The sequence below is a fragment of the Littorina saxatilis genome, linkage group LG3 (genome assembly GCF_037325665.1).
Source record: "Littorina saxatilis isolate snail1 linkage group LG3, US_GU_Lsax_2.0, whole genome shotgun sequence".
Classification (NCBI taxonomy): Eukaryota; Metazoa; Mollusca; class Gastropoda; order Littorinimorpha; family Littorinidae; genus Littorina; species Littorina saxatilis.
Genome location: NC_090247.1, coordinates 61,163,850 through 61,181,972, shown reverse-complemented (window position 1 = coordinate 61,181,972; position 18,123 = coordinate 61,163,850). Strand labels below are relative to the sequence as shown.

General features: G+C 47.0%; 1 protein-coding gene across 1 annotated transcript in view; it reads left to right on the top strand.

The window, feature by feature from the left end:
• LOC138962854 (brefeldin A-inhibited guanine nucleotide-exchange protein 3-like) overlaps window positions 1–17,883 on the top strand; it is a 62,977-nt gene extending 45,094 nt beyond the window's left edge. The window contains exons 28-38 of the mRNA XM_070334819.1: window positions 829–1,025; window positions 1,994–2,194; window positions 2,927–3,097; window positions 10,618–10,735; window positions 11,361–11,589; window positions 11,974–12,107; window positions 12,682–12,806; window positions 13,392–14,345; window positions 14,819–14,979; window positions 15,449–15,646; window positions 16,236–17,883. Coding sequence (XP_070190920.1) covers window positions 829–1,025; window positions 1,994–2,194; window positions 2,927–3,097; window positions 10,618–10,735; window positions 11,361–11,589; window positions 11,974–12,107; window positions 12,682–12,806; window positions 13,392–14,345; window positions 14,819–14,979; window positions 15,449–15,646; window positions 16,236–16,496 — 2,749 coding nt within the window. The 3' untranslated portion in view covers window positions 16,497–17,883. The remainder of the gene's footprint in view (window positions 1–828; window positions 1,026–1,993; window positions 2,195–2,926; window positions 3,098–10,617; window positions 10,736–11,360; window positions 11,590–11,973; window positions 12,108–12,681; window positions 12,807–13,391; window positions 14,346–14,818; window positions 14,980–15,448; window positions 15,647–16,235) is intronic.
• Window positions 17,884–18,123: the final 240 nt, after the last annotated feature.

The window sequence follows — 18,123 nt, the reverse complement described above, 5'->3', positions numbered from 1 at the left end:
GAGAGGTTGCGAGTTCGACCCTGGGTCAGGGCGTTAGCAATTTTCTCCCCCCTTTCCTAACCTAGGTGGTGGGTTCAAGTGCTAGTCTTTCGGATGAGAGGAAAAACCGAGGTCCCTTCGTGTACACTACATTGGGGTGTGCACGTTAAAGATCCCACGATTGACAAAAGGGTCTTTCCTGGCAAAATTGTATAGGCATAGATAAAAATGTCCACCAAAATACCCGTGTGACTTGGAATAATAGGCCGCGAAAAGTAGGATATGCGCCGAAATGGCTGCGATCTGCTGGCCGATGTGAATGCGTGATGTATTGTGTAAAAAAATTCCATCTCACACGGCATAAATAAATCCCTGCGCCTTCAATATGTGCGCGATATAAATTGCATAAAAAAATTTTTTAAATAAATAAATCCCTGCGCTTAGAACTGTACCCACGGAATACGCGCGATATAAGCCTCATATTGATTGATTGATTGATTGTTGGGGTAAAATTACCCATTGATCTCTCATTGAAAAAAAGAAACATAAGCTCTTCGATGTTGAAGTGAAAGTATATAAAAAAAAACCACACTTAAAAATGGAAATAAATGGACCTTTAAAGATGATTAGTGTTGAGTTTGGCATTTAAAAAGGATTCATTATTTTATAATAGATTAGTGCAGTACTGCACTGGTAAACCTGAACCTAGGCATTGAAGTCAAGCACAAGTACATTTGTATTCAGAATGTATGTGTGATCACAGTCACCCTTTGAATGTAATTCTGTCACCTCAACATTTTGTTGTGGTCCTTATACGTGCATGTAACGGTACAATTTGTGTGGTTGCAGAATTCAGCTTGGATCACAAGTTCGCACAGTGGACCCTCACATTCCTCATCTGGACGTCCCCCTGGTGTTCGAATCCTTCCTCCCCAAGGGCAGTAAGTCTGGTGAAACTTCCACAGCCAAGGGAGACAATGCTGCCGATTCTCTGAGCATTACTTCTGTGGACTCTGGGATGTTGGAGGGTGCGTTCACAGAGACAGGTATGTCTGAGCATTTTACCTGCATCTCTTTCTTTGGGTCTGCGTGTGACTGTGTGTGCAGACCTGGGAACCCATACGATATGGCCTTGTACGCATGATTGTCTAGAATACGATCAGTACGGTCAGTGGAAAAAAATATGATGATAAAAATTTCTAGACTACTTTTTTTCACAATCACATCTCGAAGCCATCCAATATTTTGACACATCAGTAAACATTGAAAGAAGGATTTGTTAACTTGGTAAACTTAATTAACGGTGCGATGGATGTGTGTGAAGCATGTTGGATCATGGATGTTCAAAGACTATGTGGAGTACGCTAATTTTTTCTGAAAATACACCAGTTTGAGAATACTCTAAGGCAAAAAAAATAAAAAATAGGTGTGGTTACGGTAACATAGCCAAAATAAATAGGGTAGGAAGGTAGGCAATTACTTTTTTTTTTTTTTTACTTTTTTTTTCTAATGTGTACAAATTAAACCTACTTGACAGGAAAATAAGTGTGCGGCTCGGGCGCTTTCGCTTTCATTGCGTTTTCTGCACTCGTTTACTTGTTTTTGTGTGTATTTTTTTGACAAATGTAATAAAAAGTTATAGGGTCGGCCCCCAAAAATAGGGTAGGTCGGGTTACCGTAACCACACCTATTTTTTTTTTAGGCCTAAGTGCAGAAAGGGGTTCCTAGGTGTGTGTGTGTGTGTGTGCCTTTTGTCTGTCTGCGCCTGTGTGCTTATTTTCTTGACTTTAAAGTATCTAAGCCTCTGTGTGAATTAGTTTGTGTGTTTGTGTGTGTATGTGTGTGCTCGCACGCGTGCGTGTGAGGGCCATCATGCATGTGTGTTTGTGTTTGAAAGAGAGTGAACACACATGCATTCATGTGTCGGTGTGGGGTGTTATTCTCTGCAATTAAAAATATTCGAACCCTTAACATTTATTATTTTTTTTGTTTGATTTTCTTTCCACGGAAAAAGACAAGAAAAAGGACAAGTACAACTGGTTGCAGACAGAGTACACGACCTTGGCCGACCTTGACAAGGGGTCAGGCGTGCTGCATGTGTGGTACCTGCTACTGGACGGCCTGGCCACGGCTATCTCGTCATGTCCGAAGTCATTCCAGCCACAGACACTCACCACCCTCTTTCAGCTGCTGAGAGAAACTGCTGTCGTGCCGGGTGAGTTAAGACCCCCCAATTTAAGACTTCCTCCCTTTTAAGACCCTGTTTTCTTAGACTTTCTATTCATGACCTCTGTAAGTGTACCCCATTTTCAGACTCCCTCCTTTTTAAGACCTGTTTTGTTTGATTTTTTGAGGTCTTAAAAGGGGGGTTCCACTGTACTGTGGGATGGGGGGATGTGTGGAGTGTTATGGCTAGGTGCCCCAGAGTTCAGGGGGGTACCAGTCTTCATGGTTTTGCTGTATTATTTTTCGCATAGTTCTAAATCCAACAGATTCACAGTGGAATTAATTCACAGTACAATTAGTCGCGAGATAACTTCGTATGTATTTGCATGAGTATGGTAGACTGGGGTGATCCACTTTTTTGAAGCAAATTGTTCTGTAATAACAAGATCACCCAGAACTCTGGTAAAGAGCGAATTTAATCAATGCTTCAGATCACCAGTTTGTAAATTCCTTTCTTGCTCTTAGCATCATGCTCTCAAGTGAAAGTTGAGGTTCTGACTGAGTGTGTTAGTTTTGCGAGTTTCGTTTAGATTTAATTGTAGTGCAGAGCAAGAATGTCTACTGACAAATGTTGCTGTCAAATCATCAAGGGGGCGCACATCTGAATTTTCTGTAACATGCAGGGGAATCTTTTGTTGTACCTTATCCTTCTGGTCAGAAATGCCACAGTACCTTCTAACATGCAGTGTCATAACATATCGGTCTGTCTTTCTCTCCCCAGGTGTGAAGTTTTCCCTGTACTGTGTCAACCACCTGTTGCTACCCATGCTGCAGTCGTGGCTGCGACGCGGCTCTCGTCTCCATGGTTACTGGGACACTGGCGCCCTCAACTTCAAACAGTGCTGCGGTCTGACCGCCGATCTGGTGGTGGAGTTCATCGGCAAGTTTGTAGGTGAGTCTGGTTAGAGTGTGTGTCAGTGTGTATGATTGTACATATGCATGTGTGGAATTTGCTGAGAATAGCTGTTGAAGAGTCTGTGGAGTTTAATGGCAGGTTTGTAAGTGAGTCTGGTTGGGGTGTGTGTCAGCAGGGCTAACACCTTTCCGGTTCTCGCTGAAAATCCGGTTTTTGAAAACTTTGAAAACCGGAAAATCCGGTTTCTAAAAGTAAAACTTTCAAATTTTTTTAAATTTTTTTTTAGTTTGGATGGTTGATGGAGGCGAAATGTGTATTATTTTATTATTTATTAACATACATGTTGGTACTAGGAGAGGATGTTCTTTGCCCCTGCCGCCAAGGAACCTGGCCTTTCAGGTTTTTCACTTTTGTGTGTGTTAGCCCTGCGTCAGTGTGAAAGAATGGAGCAAGGGTAGGGGGTCTGGTCTTCTTGTGTGATTGTTCATTAAATTACATATTCTTACTCCGAGTCACATATTTGCATTGACGCAGTCGAGATGCTAGGTAGACTGAAAAACGCTATCCCGTCTATAGTATAAGGGAAGCAACCCAAGCAAAAAAGTAGCAAGCTTGCTACCCTGGGTTGCCTCCCGTAGCGTGCATCACGCCACAGATCTCGTACCCGATACGAGACACCTTATTCGACATCTTTCAGCCAGAGAGACAGGTCGTGCTTGTTTTCGCTCCTAGGCCGGTTTTGCTGTCTGCTTGACACCTACCGGCCTCGGCTCCCCGTCTGCTCATAGCTGTTTCTAGCGGTGAGATTGTTCCTTTTTGTTGTTGTTTGCATTGTTCATTCTGCTGAGAATTTTTCCGTCCGCGGACTTACGAATTTTGCTCAGTAGTTTGTTGCTGTGGCCGCCATTTTGGTCGCCATTTTTCGCTTACACGTGGTGTTTTTTGCTGGTTAGTTTGGGTCCGTGCTACGGACTTTGAGCGTTTACCAGTAGCATTGGTAGCTGCTTGTAGCTGGTACGTTAGTGCTAGTTTATTCTGCTGAAGTTTTACGTCCTAGAGACTTGTGTATTTTCAGTAGTTTGTTTTTCTCGTGTGACAGCATGTCTGATAGTGAGAAAAGCGAGCGGCTAAGGCCGAGGTTAGGGGCAAAGGCCCTGTTAATCCTAAGTCCTCGGCTTCCACCTCTTCTGCTAGGAAACCCACGGTTCACGTTTCTGACCCGAAGACTAACTTCGTTTTTCCTGTGCCTATTTAGGCTCCGGAGGAAACTTCGTCTGGCTCGCGGGCGGCGGGTGTGGCCGCTACCACGGCCGTTTCTACCCCTGTACCTGCGCCGGAGGCTGGCACTCTTGTTGCTAGCCTTTTGTCTTCTTTGATTCCAGAAATTCGGACGCTCGTTCGTACAGAAATGTCGCGGACGGACCCTGGTTCCAGCTCTGCCTCCCTCCCGGGGGTGTGCGACCCTCGGTCGTTGGCTTCCTTTGTTCCTGATCACCTGTCCAGCCTGCTGGCTTCTGTGATGGCTCTGGAGTCCGTGCACAGGGAGGCGTTTCTCTTCTCGGCCGGCGCTCGGTGGCTTCCGCTTGCGGGAGTGCACCTGAGCAGGTCCCTTTGGGGGATACGGTCGACACAAGGTATGTGCTCGCAGCAGCCGTACGCGGCAGCTGCACTTCCGGTTCCCGGAAGTAGTGGTTCACTGGTTGCGGACAGACCATGGTCCCCTCCGGTTCGAGCTGCGCTTTACGTAAGCAGTCGTTCGCGGCAGCTTCCTTCCGGCTCCGGCCGGAAGTGGTGGTTCACTGGTTGCGGACAGACCATGGTCCCCTCCGGTTCGAGCTGCTCTTTACGTAAGCAGTCGTTCGCGGCAGCTTCCTTCCGGCTCCGGCCGGAAGTGGTGGTTCACTGGTTGCGGACAGACCATGGTCCCATCCGGTTCGAGCTGCGCTTTACGTGAGCAGCCGTTCGCGGCAGCTTCGCTTCCGGCTCCGGCCGGAAGTGTTGGTTCACTGGTTTGCGGACAGCCCATGGTCCCTTCCGGTTCGAGCCTTGCCCTGCTACAGCAGCCGTTTCCGGCAGCTGCTCTTCCTGCCTGGGCAGGAAATGTAGGTCAAACGGGTCGTGCACAGTCATCTGTCACTTCCGGTTCCGGCCTAGGGCTTCCGGGTTGTGGCTTGCAGACTCCTCAGCACCAGCTATGGCATAGTTCTGCTGTTGCGTCTGCACTCCCTGCTCCTCCCGGCTTTTCCGGTTCGGTTCCCGCTGCTTCCGTTGTGTCGCCGGTGAATTTCGAATACGGTGGTTCTCCTGGGCATACAGGCTTTTTGCCTCTGTTGGGACAGCAGCAGCCACCCACTTCGGTGGTGGCCGCTAGCTCCTCGCTTCAGCTGCCTTCGGTTGTTGGTGACTCTCATCTTCCTCTTAGTCAGGGGTGCGAGTTTCATCGATGGCCAACAGGATGGGCGTTCGGCTTACGGCCTTCCCTCGCAGCGTCATTTGTCGGGTTCTTTTGGCTATGAGCCGTCCCCTTCAGGTGGCGTTTCGGACTTCGGGTCCGTGTGCGAGGAGCAGCTGCCTTCGGCGGCTCTGGCCAGCTTCCGAATTTACGTCAGCAGTCGTTCGCGGCAGCCGCTTCCAGCTCCGGCCGGAAGTAGAGGTTCACTTGCTAGTGCACAGACTACTGTCACGTCTGGTTCGAGCCTTGTCCTATGACAGCGGTCGCCCGCGACAGCTGTTCTTCCGGTTCCAACCGGAAGTGTAGGTTCACTGGTTAGTGCACAGGCTACTGTCACGTCCGGTTCGAGCCTTGCCTTACGTCGGCAGTCGTACGCGACAGCGGCACTTCCGGTTCACGGAAGTAGTGCCTCGTTGGAAGGTGGACAAATAATGATCCCATCCTGCTTGAGCTGCGCTATACGTAAGCAGTCGTTCGCGACAGCTTCTCTTCCGGCTCCGGCTGGAAATGTTAGTTCATCGGTGTGTGGGCAGCCCATGGCCCTTTCCGGTTTGAGCTTTGCCCTTTGCACGGCAGCCATTTCCGGCAGCTTCGCTTGGCTTTGGGTTCCGAGCTTCAGCTCGTAGGTGGCTCAGCACCAGCTTTGGCATAGCGCTGCTGTTGCTGCCGCACTTCCGGCTCCTCCCGGATTTTCCGGTTCAGTTCCCGCTGCTTCCGTTTGGTCGCCGGTGAATTTCGAACAAGGCTTGCCCTATGGGCATACAAGCTTCTTGCCTCTGTTGGGACAGCAGCATCCACACACTCCGGTGGTGGCCGCTAGCTCCTCTCTCCCACTTTCCTTGGTTTTTGATTCCTCTCATCCTCCCCTCAGTTAGGGAATGAGCACAATCGATTGCCAACAGGAAGGACTTCGGTTGGCAAAGAGGAAGCAGCTACTTCTGGTTTGAAGAATCGCCCTTTGTAGCTTTTCGCCTTTTTGCCTTTTCGCCGAGCCCCCCTCTTCGACAGGGGGTGGCCTCCGGCGTCGGTTTCGTTGCTGGTTCCTCAGGGTTCAGCTTCGGAGCCGGCATCGGAATGCCTTGCCGCTCCTGCGCAGGCTTCCTCCTTCGTGCCCTTAGCGGACCAGAGGAAGTTGCCTTGGCCAGGGTCGTCTCGCCCCGTCCGCGTGCACCGTTTCCAGTCACGCCGGATCTTCTTTCGCTTCTTACGAAGCCGTTGAGGAAGGATTCGGTTCTGCCGCTCTATGGGCAGAATCTCCTATTCTCTGAGGAAGGGGGCTGACAACTTTTGGAACTCAGTTCCATTTCCGAGACTCTCCTGCGGGCGCTTTCTCGCGCTCTGGCAGATTCCTTGGCGCCCTTTCCCCTTAGTAAAGGGCAGGACGCGGAGGAAGTGTCTCACTCCTCTCCACACTTACAAGGGTGAACGAGGCACAGATGAGGCTGTCCTCTCTGCACTATTTCCATGCGGTCTCGTGCGGAAGGGACTTGTTTCTTGCCCACTCCCGGTTTTCTGAGGAGTCGACAAGGAACATTCTCAGTTCGTCACCCTTGGTGGACGGTCTCTCTCCGGCAGCCTGGCCTCTCATGCCAGAAGCAGGGGATTGAGACCAACAGAGAACAGCGGTTCCCTTCTTTTGAGCTTCAATTTGAAAGCAGCAAAAGCAGGCCGCTCCTAAGCAGGCTATACCTAAGCGGACTCAGCCTAAGCGGCCTACGTCCTCAGCTCAGGTGAGATTGTTTCTTTCACAGCCGTCGTAGGTACGCTGGGTTTTTGAAACAACAGCCGGCCTTAGGGCTTCGGGGTTTTAACCTCGGCGGGAGCAACAGCCATTTCATCCGTTGGAGGTGGTGGTTGTTGCTTTCCTTGTGCTTGTGGCTTCGGGCTTCGACATTCTTTCTCTTTCCCAGCGTAGGGGTGCTGAGAGGTCGATTTCCGTTTAAAAAGGGGGTTTCTGCCTTTGGGCTTCCCCGTTTTCTCTTGCCACGAGCTTCTGGACTCGGTCCAGGTTTGTCTTTCGCCGAGTCTGACTTTGTCTTTCTCTAGCGATCAGACGCGTTCTGGTGTTTCGTCCAAACTTAAGGTTCACTTGAGTTGGCCTCGGAGGTAACATTCAGATTTTCCTGAGGGTGCATTGTCTGGGCATTGCATGTTTGAGAAGTCATTCTTGGCTTGTCACTTTTTCTCAGGTTTTTTGGCTACTCCTCCCCTTTTTGGGCAGAGGTCTAGCTAATGTTCCAGTTTTCTCGGTGCTGGCCTCTAGGCCAGCATCTTTTTCGGCGGCTGAAACTTTTGGTTTCTTACTGTGCCTGTGTACTTTGAGTACTTTGGTGCAATGGCCGGCCTACGGGCAGCAAGGCTCTCGGCCTTAGCCTGTGTTATAGTCTCCTGCCTGTCGTGTTGCGACTTTGGCAATTGGTTCTTGTGACTGCGGATTTCGTCTCTTCCTCTTCTCCATCATGCTTGCATGATGTGAGTCGGGACGATTTCTGCTGGGTTGGGCTTCCGGCCTGGTCACCCCTTTTTCACTTGCAACTATGACTATTACTGAGAACTCTGGTCTCGGGAGTCTGACGGCTGGTTCGCTTCACGGTTTTCCGTCTTTCTTACCAGCTTCGTCCTTTCTGTTTCGGGTTTTTTGATTCATTTTCAATTACCTACAAGCAGTCTGCTCTGCGATCACGCTGGCATTTGTCATTTTGTTTCCGGTCTCCGGTCACATTAGGATTTGGCCACTGCGGGTCCGCATTTGCGGTGCTTATGCACTACTTTAGGTCGCTTCGTCCCCTTTTTTACCCCTCTCTCTGCTTTCGCAGGGATGGGCAGGGGACGACTGGTGACCGTCTCCCTTGAGTTTTGCTCATTGAGTTGGACCCTGGTACTTGATACTCAGGCGTCTCTCTCTTTCCGGTTCGGAGTTTGGTCACTCTTCCGGAGCTGACTGTTCTCTCAACGGCCTTTTGGGCCTCACTCCATCCCAAAGTTTTCTTACTTTGGCATGGTTGCCTTATGGTCTCCGTGAGGGTCGGTCCTTTTCAGGGCTTAGCCGGCAACCTTACGCACGGATCTTTTCCAGGCCATTAGCATTTCCTTCCATTTAAGGGGGGGGGGGGGGGGGGGGGCAGCTTGTCCTTCCCTCTACTTGGTCGGGTTTATCCAAGACTGGGGTCCTTTCCCGGACTGTTTTACGGTTCAGAAGATTGGAAGAAGTGCGGGGCACAGCTTACTGGCTCTCTGGGGTCGTCTTTCGCATTTCTTGCCTGAGAGACATCTCGGCTGTCAATCAGGGTGGTCCTCGGTCCGTTTCTGTCCTTTGGCAGTGGGCCAGTTCCTGGCAAGGGTTTAGAGTGAGTCAGTGGTTGCTTTCTCACGGGATCCTTTCCTGACTTTTGGCAGTGGGCCAGTTTCTTGGCATCCCGCAGTGGGGCACTGCGGTTATGAAATTAAAAGCCCCTCCTGTTTTTGGAACCGCAGGAGCTTTCTAGTTTGCTGTTAGGTAGATTTTTGGTTCCTCTTTCCTGTCATGCTCTCTTTTTCTTCATGAATTCTTTTCCTTTTTCTGCCTTCTTGCTCATTCACCTGTATTTTTTCCAAAAATCTCTTCTCTTGCCGCTTGTCTCGCGATTCATGTATAGTTTAATCTGTTAGTGTTCTGATGTAAGTCCAGCAGTAGATAGGTTAAGCCTATTTTAACATACTGGAAACTGGTAATCTTCCAGTAGGTATTAATTTAGTTTTACTAAAGCCTGCTGGGACACAAGTAATGGGTTAGTGCATTTGTAAACAGGAATCGCTTGACAAGTGGCCCCCTTCATCCCCCCCTTCCTCGTCCTGATATGGCTCTGCGTAGTCGGCTGGACGTTAAGCAACAAATAAACAAACAAACAAGTTTCTTGGCAAGGGATTTTCTTGCTCTCCGCCTTGTCATAGCTTATGCTATCTTTCCCTCGGCTCGGCCCGAGCTCATTTCCAGGGCCTGGGCCTCCTCCTTGGCCTTTTTGGCCTATGGGGTTTGGATGATGTCCTGCGCACAGCTTCTGGCGCTAGGATTTTGTCTTATCAGGTTCTGCAGACATTGCTGCCCTCTGTCAGGATGGGTCTCGGCCTATTCCTTCCTTGGCGGCAGCTGGCTTTTGTCTCTCCAGAACTTTAGAGTGAGTTTGAACTTTTTGATCTTACCCACCACCTTGTTGGAGTTATCTGCTAATATGTGACTCGGAGTAAGAATATGTAATTTAATCGAAAATTTTTAATTAAATTTTCATTTGATTAATATACTTACCCGAGTCACATAGGTAATTCCCTCCCACCTTCCCCGCTTTTAGTTTCTTTGTATTCTAGAAGTCGAATGAGGGTGTCTCGTATCGGGTACGAGATCTGTGGCGTGATGCACGCTACGGGAGGCAACCCAGGGTAGCAAGCTTGCTACTTTTTTGCTTGGGTTGCTTCCCTTATACTATAGACGGGATAGCGTTTTTCAGTCTACCTAGCATCTCGACTGCGTCAATGCAAATATGTGACTCGGGTAAGTATATTAATCAAATGAAAATTTAATTTTCGATTTTGATTACATGAACTGGTGAAGCTCAGGTTGAAGTAAGCGTTAAAAACACATCACTGTCAGTCATCATCATCAAAAGGCAAGAATGGTAAAATCTATAAAAAGACATTCTAATATGCAATAACGACCGGCACGGTTGGCCTAGTGGTAAGGCGTACGCCCCGTGATCGGGAGGTCGTGGGTTCGAACCCCGGCCGGGTCATACCTAAGACTTTAAAATTGGCAATCTAGTGGCTGCTCCGCCTGGCGTCTGGCATTATGGGGTTAGTGCTAGGACTGGTTGGTCCGGTGTCAGAATAATGTGACTGGGTGAGACATGAAGCCTGTGCTGCGACTTCTGTCTTGTGTGTGGCGCACGTTATATGTCAAAGCAGCACCGCCCTGATATGGCCCTTCGTGGTCGGCTGGGCGTTAAGCAAACAAAACAAACAAAAATGCAATAACGTTAGCAGTCTATTTTTGAGGGGATTTCTGTTATAAAGTCGTCATTTTCCATGGATGTACACGCTCGCTGACGGGTTGCTGTTGATGTTAATCCTGCAGGTCAAACAGAGGAGGTGTCATCCCTGGAGTTAATGCTGAAACAGCTGTTTGCAGTTCTCACAGAGTGTGTTGCTCAGCCCATAGAGAACCTCTCCCTGCTCGGCTGTTCTTGCATCAGGTATGGAACCCCATTTTTTAAGACCACCAATTTAAGACCTTCCCCTTTTTAAAGACCCTGATATCTCAAACTTTTCGTTCATAACCTCTGTAAATGTACCCCCATTTTGAGACCTTCCCCTTTTTAAGACAAGATTTTCTCAGGTTTGTTGAGTTCTTAAAAGGGGGGTTCCACTGTACCTTATTCCTCATTCATCCCCATTCCCCATCCCCCCCCTCCCCCCTCCCCCTTCACTCCCAAAGATGATATTAACTACTTTGCGTGAACATGTATGTGTTTTTATTTCATTTTATTGTTTACTCGTATCATTTTTGCAGTCATGTGATGTTGACGGCTGGCCAACACTCACACACACACACGCACGCACGCACGCACGCACGCATGTACGCACGCACGCACACACACACACATACACACGCACACACACACACACACGCACACGCACACAATTCATCACACATGCACACACATGTATGGGTTATGATAGGGATGCATTTTGCTTCGGGCTATTATATAAAGTAGGAACAGCTTCAGAATGTGCCTGAGCGTGAGAGAAAGAGAGAGAGAGAGAGAGAGAGAGAGAATTTTTTTTAAATTTTATTGTTTACCCGTACCATTTGTGCAGACATGTGATGCTGACGGCAGGCCCGATACTGACAGAGTCCATGTGGGGCATCAGTGCCCGTTGTCTGGCGCACTCTGTCTCCGTCACCACCCACAACCTTCGTCTCCTCATGTCGCTCTTCCACCCAAACTCTGACAACTTCTACGGTGACATTGGACAGGTCAAGGTCGCCACGCGCAAAGACTGCGTTGCCATGGACAACATGCGCTTGAAGCAGCTTGCTAGACAGGTATAAAGTGGTTTTTAGCTGTTGTTGTTAAAAGTCTTATCTTCTCTTTTTTGTTTGAAACTTGAAATTTGTGCAGTTGAATCTTGTGATTAAAATAAATATTTGAGTTCTTTTCATCTTACAGTCTAAGGGCAGCATGCAAGTTATGTGTTTGCTGGTATTCATCATGTCTAAATAATTTCTCTGATATGTGACATTTTTCCTACACGGTTTAAGCAATGTACATGACACAAACACTGAAGAAGGAAATGTCTTGGCTAACTCACAAACTTTATTTCTATGAGGCAATAAAGTTATTGACATTTAAATTTTTTTAAATAAATTGGGGGGGGTTAGATATCTGTTATGCTTTTACCTATGTGACCTGTTTGTCCATATATACAGGTGTTTCTGCTGGAGAGCCAGGTGACCAGCATGCCACAGCTGCAGTACGACCTTGAGGAGGACAAGTCCTTCGTCTTCCTCGTCTACCCTCCTGACCACGCTGACAGCCTCAACCCGGACCACATCAGTGCTAGGTTGGTGTCATGTGTATTTGTTTGTTTGTGTGTGTGTGTGTGTGTGTGTGTGTGTGTGTGTGTGTGTGTGTGTGTGTGTGTGTGTGTGTGTGTGTGTTTCGTCTGTACATTAATTTCTTGTTTTCTTCTTCTTCTGCCATCATGGGCAAAAATTCCTACGCACAATTGTGATTTTTTTTTTATGTGAATGACCGTTTTTTCCCTGTCAATTTAGGCAGCCTGATACGCCGCTTTTAGGGATTATTATTTGTTGTCATTTGTTGTTTGAGAGCACTGTCAACAACAAAAAAGAAAATGCAAAGGAAATACCACTAACATGTTTTCACGAAAGTAGAGAACAAAGCACAACATTAAGATGTATCTTATACATCCTCCCTGGTTTTTTTTAAAAGAGACAGACAGATAGAGATGTATAGAAAGATAGACAGCATAACACATTCTTCAACAAATTCATGCATTATCCTGAGCAGGACTTATTTATGATACCTTAGCCTTATCCTTATCCCAAGTAGTTGAATGCATTATTTGAATTTGCATTTGACAATTGACGTTTTTTCACTCATGTATATTGCAGAGTTCCACTGCGAGACATGGTGGTCAGCCTGCTGTCCAACCAGCTGCTGCTGCAGACCCTGGGGTCACTGCTACTGGACACCAACACCGACATGCACCATGCGTCCGCCAAGTACTTGCTTCCTGGTCAGTCTTGCACTGCACATTAACTATTAATGCTTGTATTGTATGATGGATTTGTAAAGCGCCATGAGACTGTTATCTGGCGGTGAACAGCGCTATAGAAGAATGTTTTTTTGGTAATTTTACATAGTAATTTTGTCTCTTTCTGACGCTTTGTTGTGTAATAGGAGAGGGTGGGGTTCAGGTTTAGTTTGTATGGGTGTGTCTGTCTTATTTCTGGTTACAAACACATGTGCACGCACGCACACACACACACTCACTCACTCACTCACTCACTCACTCACTCTCTCTCACACACACACACACACACACACACACACACACACACACACACACACACAATCACTCACTAACTCGCTTAGATTTTTTAGTGCTTACTTTTACAAATGAATGGTACCAGATATTGGTCTAAGAGATTAAGGCAAGAAGAGGATTTTTAGTCTGTTTCATCTTTGTGCGTTCTGTGTTTATGTGTGTGTTTTGCAAGACCAATGGGTTTGTCATTTTGGCGAACCCTGTTGCTACAATTTTCCTACTTTCAAGTAATTATTAATTACTCTCTTTTCTCTCTCTCTCTCTCCTCTTCAGGTATGATGGGCTACATGTCAACAAGAAACATCCTGGCTTTCATGGACATTCTGGAGTCCCTCTACCAATTCGCCCTGGACTTTGACATACGACCAGGCCTCAAGTTCCTCCTGCAGAAAGTTGCCGGCCTGGAAGTTGCCGCCAACCAGTATCGACTGGCTGGAGCAAGTATGGTTCTGTATCTGCACGCCCTCACGCACTTGTGTTCCAGGCTCGAACATCTGGATATGGATTCTGTGAGAGAATTGATCGCCAGGGAGAAGAAAGAGGAGGAGGAGAGAAAGAGAAAGGCGGAGGAGGGGGATGGTTGTGAGAGGAGGGGAGAGAGTGGGGAGGAAACTGTTAAGAAGGAGGGTGAACTTCGTGATGCTAAGAAATCTGAGAGCGGTTCTTCTACTGGTGGGGGTGGGGATGGTAAAGCGCCAAGCACGGACAATCAAGAGAAGATCAAAGCTTCCGGGAAAATCTCAACGGAGAAACAATCAGCCAACACTCAACATAAACCACCACCATCTTCCAACCCTGTGCCCCAACCCATCGACAATCCCACCACCACCACCAACACGGCGACAGACCCCTCATCTCAATCTCAATCATCTCAGCCGTCTCTGCCCCTGTGGAAGCAGCGCGGCTTGGCCAGCACGTCAAAACCCTGGGATTGCACCGACGTCTTTCTGCCCATGCTCCAAGAAAAGTGCGACGCTATCTGCCAACAGTACGTGGATATTCTATCCGAGAGTCATACAGAATCTCTTGTCGATCGCATGTCTGGACGGCCGCTGTTTTTTCTGCTCGCTCAGCCGGAGGATATCAACGAAATCACGCATCCCTTGCTCAGGAAGAGCAGCAACGCTGATAAAAAGGGGGAGAAGCGGGGTGGAGTTGAAGGGAGCAAGGAGGGAGAGTCGTCTGCCCCTATCGGAACGGTTGTCTCCAGTCCACTGGCAGAGGCCGGTATGTTGGAGAATTTGATTTTGATGTAGAAACTGAGTTCTTGCTTAGCAGTAGATGATAATTGTTGTTTTAGGCCCTAACAGCAAACCGTGACTTTTGATAAAGTGGTTATTAAGAGATTTATTTTGTTAAAGATTTATTTTTTTAAAGAGGGAACGCACACACGCACACACACACACACATGCCAACGCACACACACATGCCCACACACACACACACTGTCACACACATACATGCCAACGCACGCACACATGCTCACACACACACACACATACACACACACACACACATACATGCCAACACACGCACACACGCTCACTCACACACACACACTTTATCTGTTTCTGTCTCTCCTGTGCATTTCTCTCTCTCTTGCTCCGTACAATCCCACCCCACCCCTCTTCCCTGTTTCCCACTCACATACATGTACAACAAAAACCAACATAATCATCAAATTTATCTGATCGATCCAGCAGAAGAGGAAACGGCAGTCCCCCACAGTCCGGTGTCGCCCACAGAGTCGACCCCCTCCGACGCTAGTCACCACGGTAACAAGGACCTGAGCCGTCAGAATTCTGAAGATTCCGACAGACAGTGCAGCAAGCGTCAGATGAGAGCTGACCATGAAAGCAAGGTGAGAATTACATGTGTGTACGTGTTTGGGGAGGGTGGGGGGTATGGGGTGTGAGGGGGATTGTCGGGGGGGGGGGGGGGGGGATATCAGTCTGTCTATCTGTGTGGTTCTGTACTCTGATCCATCATGTTTGTGAAATCCTCTTCGTGTTTCAACTGAAATGTATCGTGGCAATTTTTCTTTGCTTCAACCCAAAGTCTATCTCAGTGTTCACTTTAGCCTCTTTTCTGTTCTCGTTTCTTTGAACTTCAATTACAGTAAAATGAAAACAAAAACATTGGTGCAGGTGCACTGTCTATGTAGCCACAGATTCAGCAGGCCAGAACTTAAAATTGCAGTGAAATTTTTGGTACAGGTGTACTCTGCAGACTAAGATTCAACAACCCAGAACATGGATTAAACCAAAACTGTTTAGTGCAGATAGATCCATGTCCCAGAACATGAGCAACAGCAACACTTTTTGGTGCAGGTGTACTCGGTCGCCACGGATACGGTGATCCAGAACCTGATTGGCCAGTACAAGCGCCACAAGATGCACAACACCATGCCGAACACGCAGGTGCAGTTCGCTCGCCACCACCGACCTCATCCGCCCAAGGTCAAGGTCCCTCGCAAAGAACCGGTGGACGATGCCATCGACAAACAGCAACAGTCTTCCATCATGAAGGTCAGTTCTGTTTATTGTTACTGTGGACCCCCCCCCCCCCCCTTTTAAGACCTCAACAAATCTGAGAAAATCAGGCCTTAAAATGAATGGAGTCTTAAAATGGAGGTAAATTTACAGAGGTTAGGAACAGAAAATGTGAAAAAGTACAGCGGAATTCAACAATATCCTGAGAGAGAAAAACACATTACAATCATGGTACTTGGACCCAAAAGTCTTTAAACTGGTCTTCCATTTTGGAACATTAGGCAAAAAAAAAAATAGGTCTGTTTACGGTAACATAGGCCAAAAAAATAGGGTTGGTAGGTCGGGATTTTTTATTTTATTTTTTTTTTTTCCTTCCAAAAAACCACATTTTTACGTTATGTTTTTTTTTTTTTTTTTCCCCCCCAAATGCCAAAAAAAAGTCTAGGGTCGCGTGAAAAAAATAGGTTCGGTCGGGTTACCGTAAACAGACTATTTTTTTTTTTTGCCTTAGCAGTCTATCTGTTTTTGTATTTTAAACTCCACTGTGCACTGTAAAAATGTCATCACTATAACAGACGTTCCACTGTTGCAAATCACACAGTAAATGAACTCCATCGTATTGCAGGACAGCGAAGCCCGTCAAAGGTCGTGGTCAGAGATGCTCGTGACCGTTCTGCGGCTGTTCCTGCAACTCTCAGACCCACAGTTCCAAGCTATGCTTCCCGTGGTGTCTCCGAGCATCACCCAGCTCATCTGTCACGCTCAGGACCCGGTGTTGAGGGACACTCTGGCTCAGTGGTTTCAGCGTCTCGGCCGAATGTACAACTTTATGCCCACAATAGAGGGGAAAGGATCTGAGGGGGTTGGGGCATCGAATAAATCTTGAGAGAAGTGTTGTGGATGATTGTGCCAACCATAGAGAGCCATTGAGAGAATGTACAACTTTATGCCCACTATAGAGGGGAAAGGATCTGAGGGGGTTGGGGCATCGAATAAATCTTGAGAGAAGAGCGGTGGATGATTTGAATAAGCTCTCTAAATTCTTGTAATTTTTTTGTTCTCTCTGTAAGACCTAAAATTGTCAAAACAATATGATGAAAAAATCGGTGTCACTTCATGACTAGCACAGAGGGGAAAGAGTCAGAGGGTGTTGGAGCATGGAATAAATCTTGAGAGAAGTGCGTTGGTGCAATTTGAATGGGCTTTCTTTCTGTCCTTTTCTGTTAATTCTTTCAATCAAACTTTGCTACTAAGACCTAAAATTGTCAAAATAAATCTGAAACATATTAGATCTGGGAAAATGTTATCACTATAGGCCTGGCATGGAGGAGAACAGATCTGAAGGGGTTCAGGCATCGCTTACACCTTGACAGAAGAGTTGTGGATGATTTTAGTGGGCATTCTTTCTGTTATAAAGACAGTAGTAGTCTAGTACCCTCTTTTAAGTCCTACAAAAATCTGAGAAAAATTAGATTTTACCCCCCAAAGTCTTAAAAGGGAGGTAAATTCCCAGGCTTCAAGAAGAGGAAATCTGTGAAAATAAGATCTGAAAAGGAAAAAAGTGTTAAAACAAGGGACCTAAAAAGAGGGTACCGTATTTGACGGATTACAAGACGCACCGTTTTATAAGCCGCACCCCCGACTTTTAACAAAAAAATTGGGACGAGCCACGTATAGGCCGCGTCACTATATTAGCCGCCGTCGAAAAAAATATAATCAGATCGTGTCAATCAATCAAAACAACCAGGCAAACGAAAGTACGGTATTTGGCGAAATCGGCTCCGAGAATAAACAAGTGAAACAAAGAAGAAAAGTGAAAAAGTTTGAAGAAAAATATCACACACACAATTTGTAACCAACACACACATGTAGTCCCGCCCGGAATAAGCTTTTTTGGGATGATTTACGACTTTTGCGCACATTTCGAGCAGACGAAAACACAACATGGCGGCTCTCGCTCCTTCAACTATCGCAAGAAACAAAAAAACGAAATCTCGCGCCTGATACATCCGGTGTTTCTCTGTACGCTATCTTGCAACGACGACTTGTTGACAAACGAAGATTCGCGAAAGAAAGAGAAAAGCGCCGAGTCTTGAGTAGAGAGCTAATAAAGTACCGGTAATCGCTAATCGAGCGAAATGAAAATCCGCGGCGACTTCCATTAGGTGAATGCTATTCAAGTTTAGGTAACGTTTTAGCCGCATCTTTTTATAAGCCGCAATGCGATTTTTTTTTTAAAAAGTCGCGGCTTGTAGTCTGTCAAATACGGTACTGTATTTTTCTCTCTTCTCTGTTATCCGTCTTTACCTTCCTTTGGGGGCCGGTGTAACACGAAATTTTTACTCCACGAAAAATTTACTCCAGAGTAAATATTTCGTACGAAATTCTTACTCCGAGTACACTTTTTGTACGAGAAAAGAACTCCCCAAGGCAGGAAAAAATTACTCCCTCCACGAAATTTTTACTCCCCATTCTTTTTTACTTCCACAAAAAATCTTGTACGCAAAAATGGG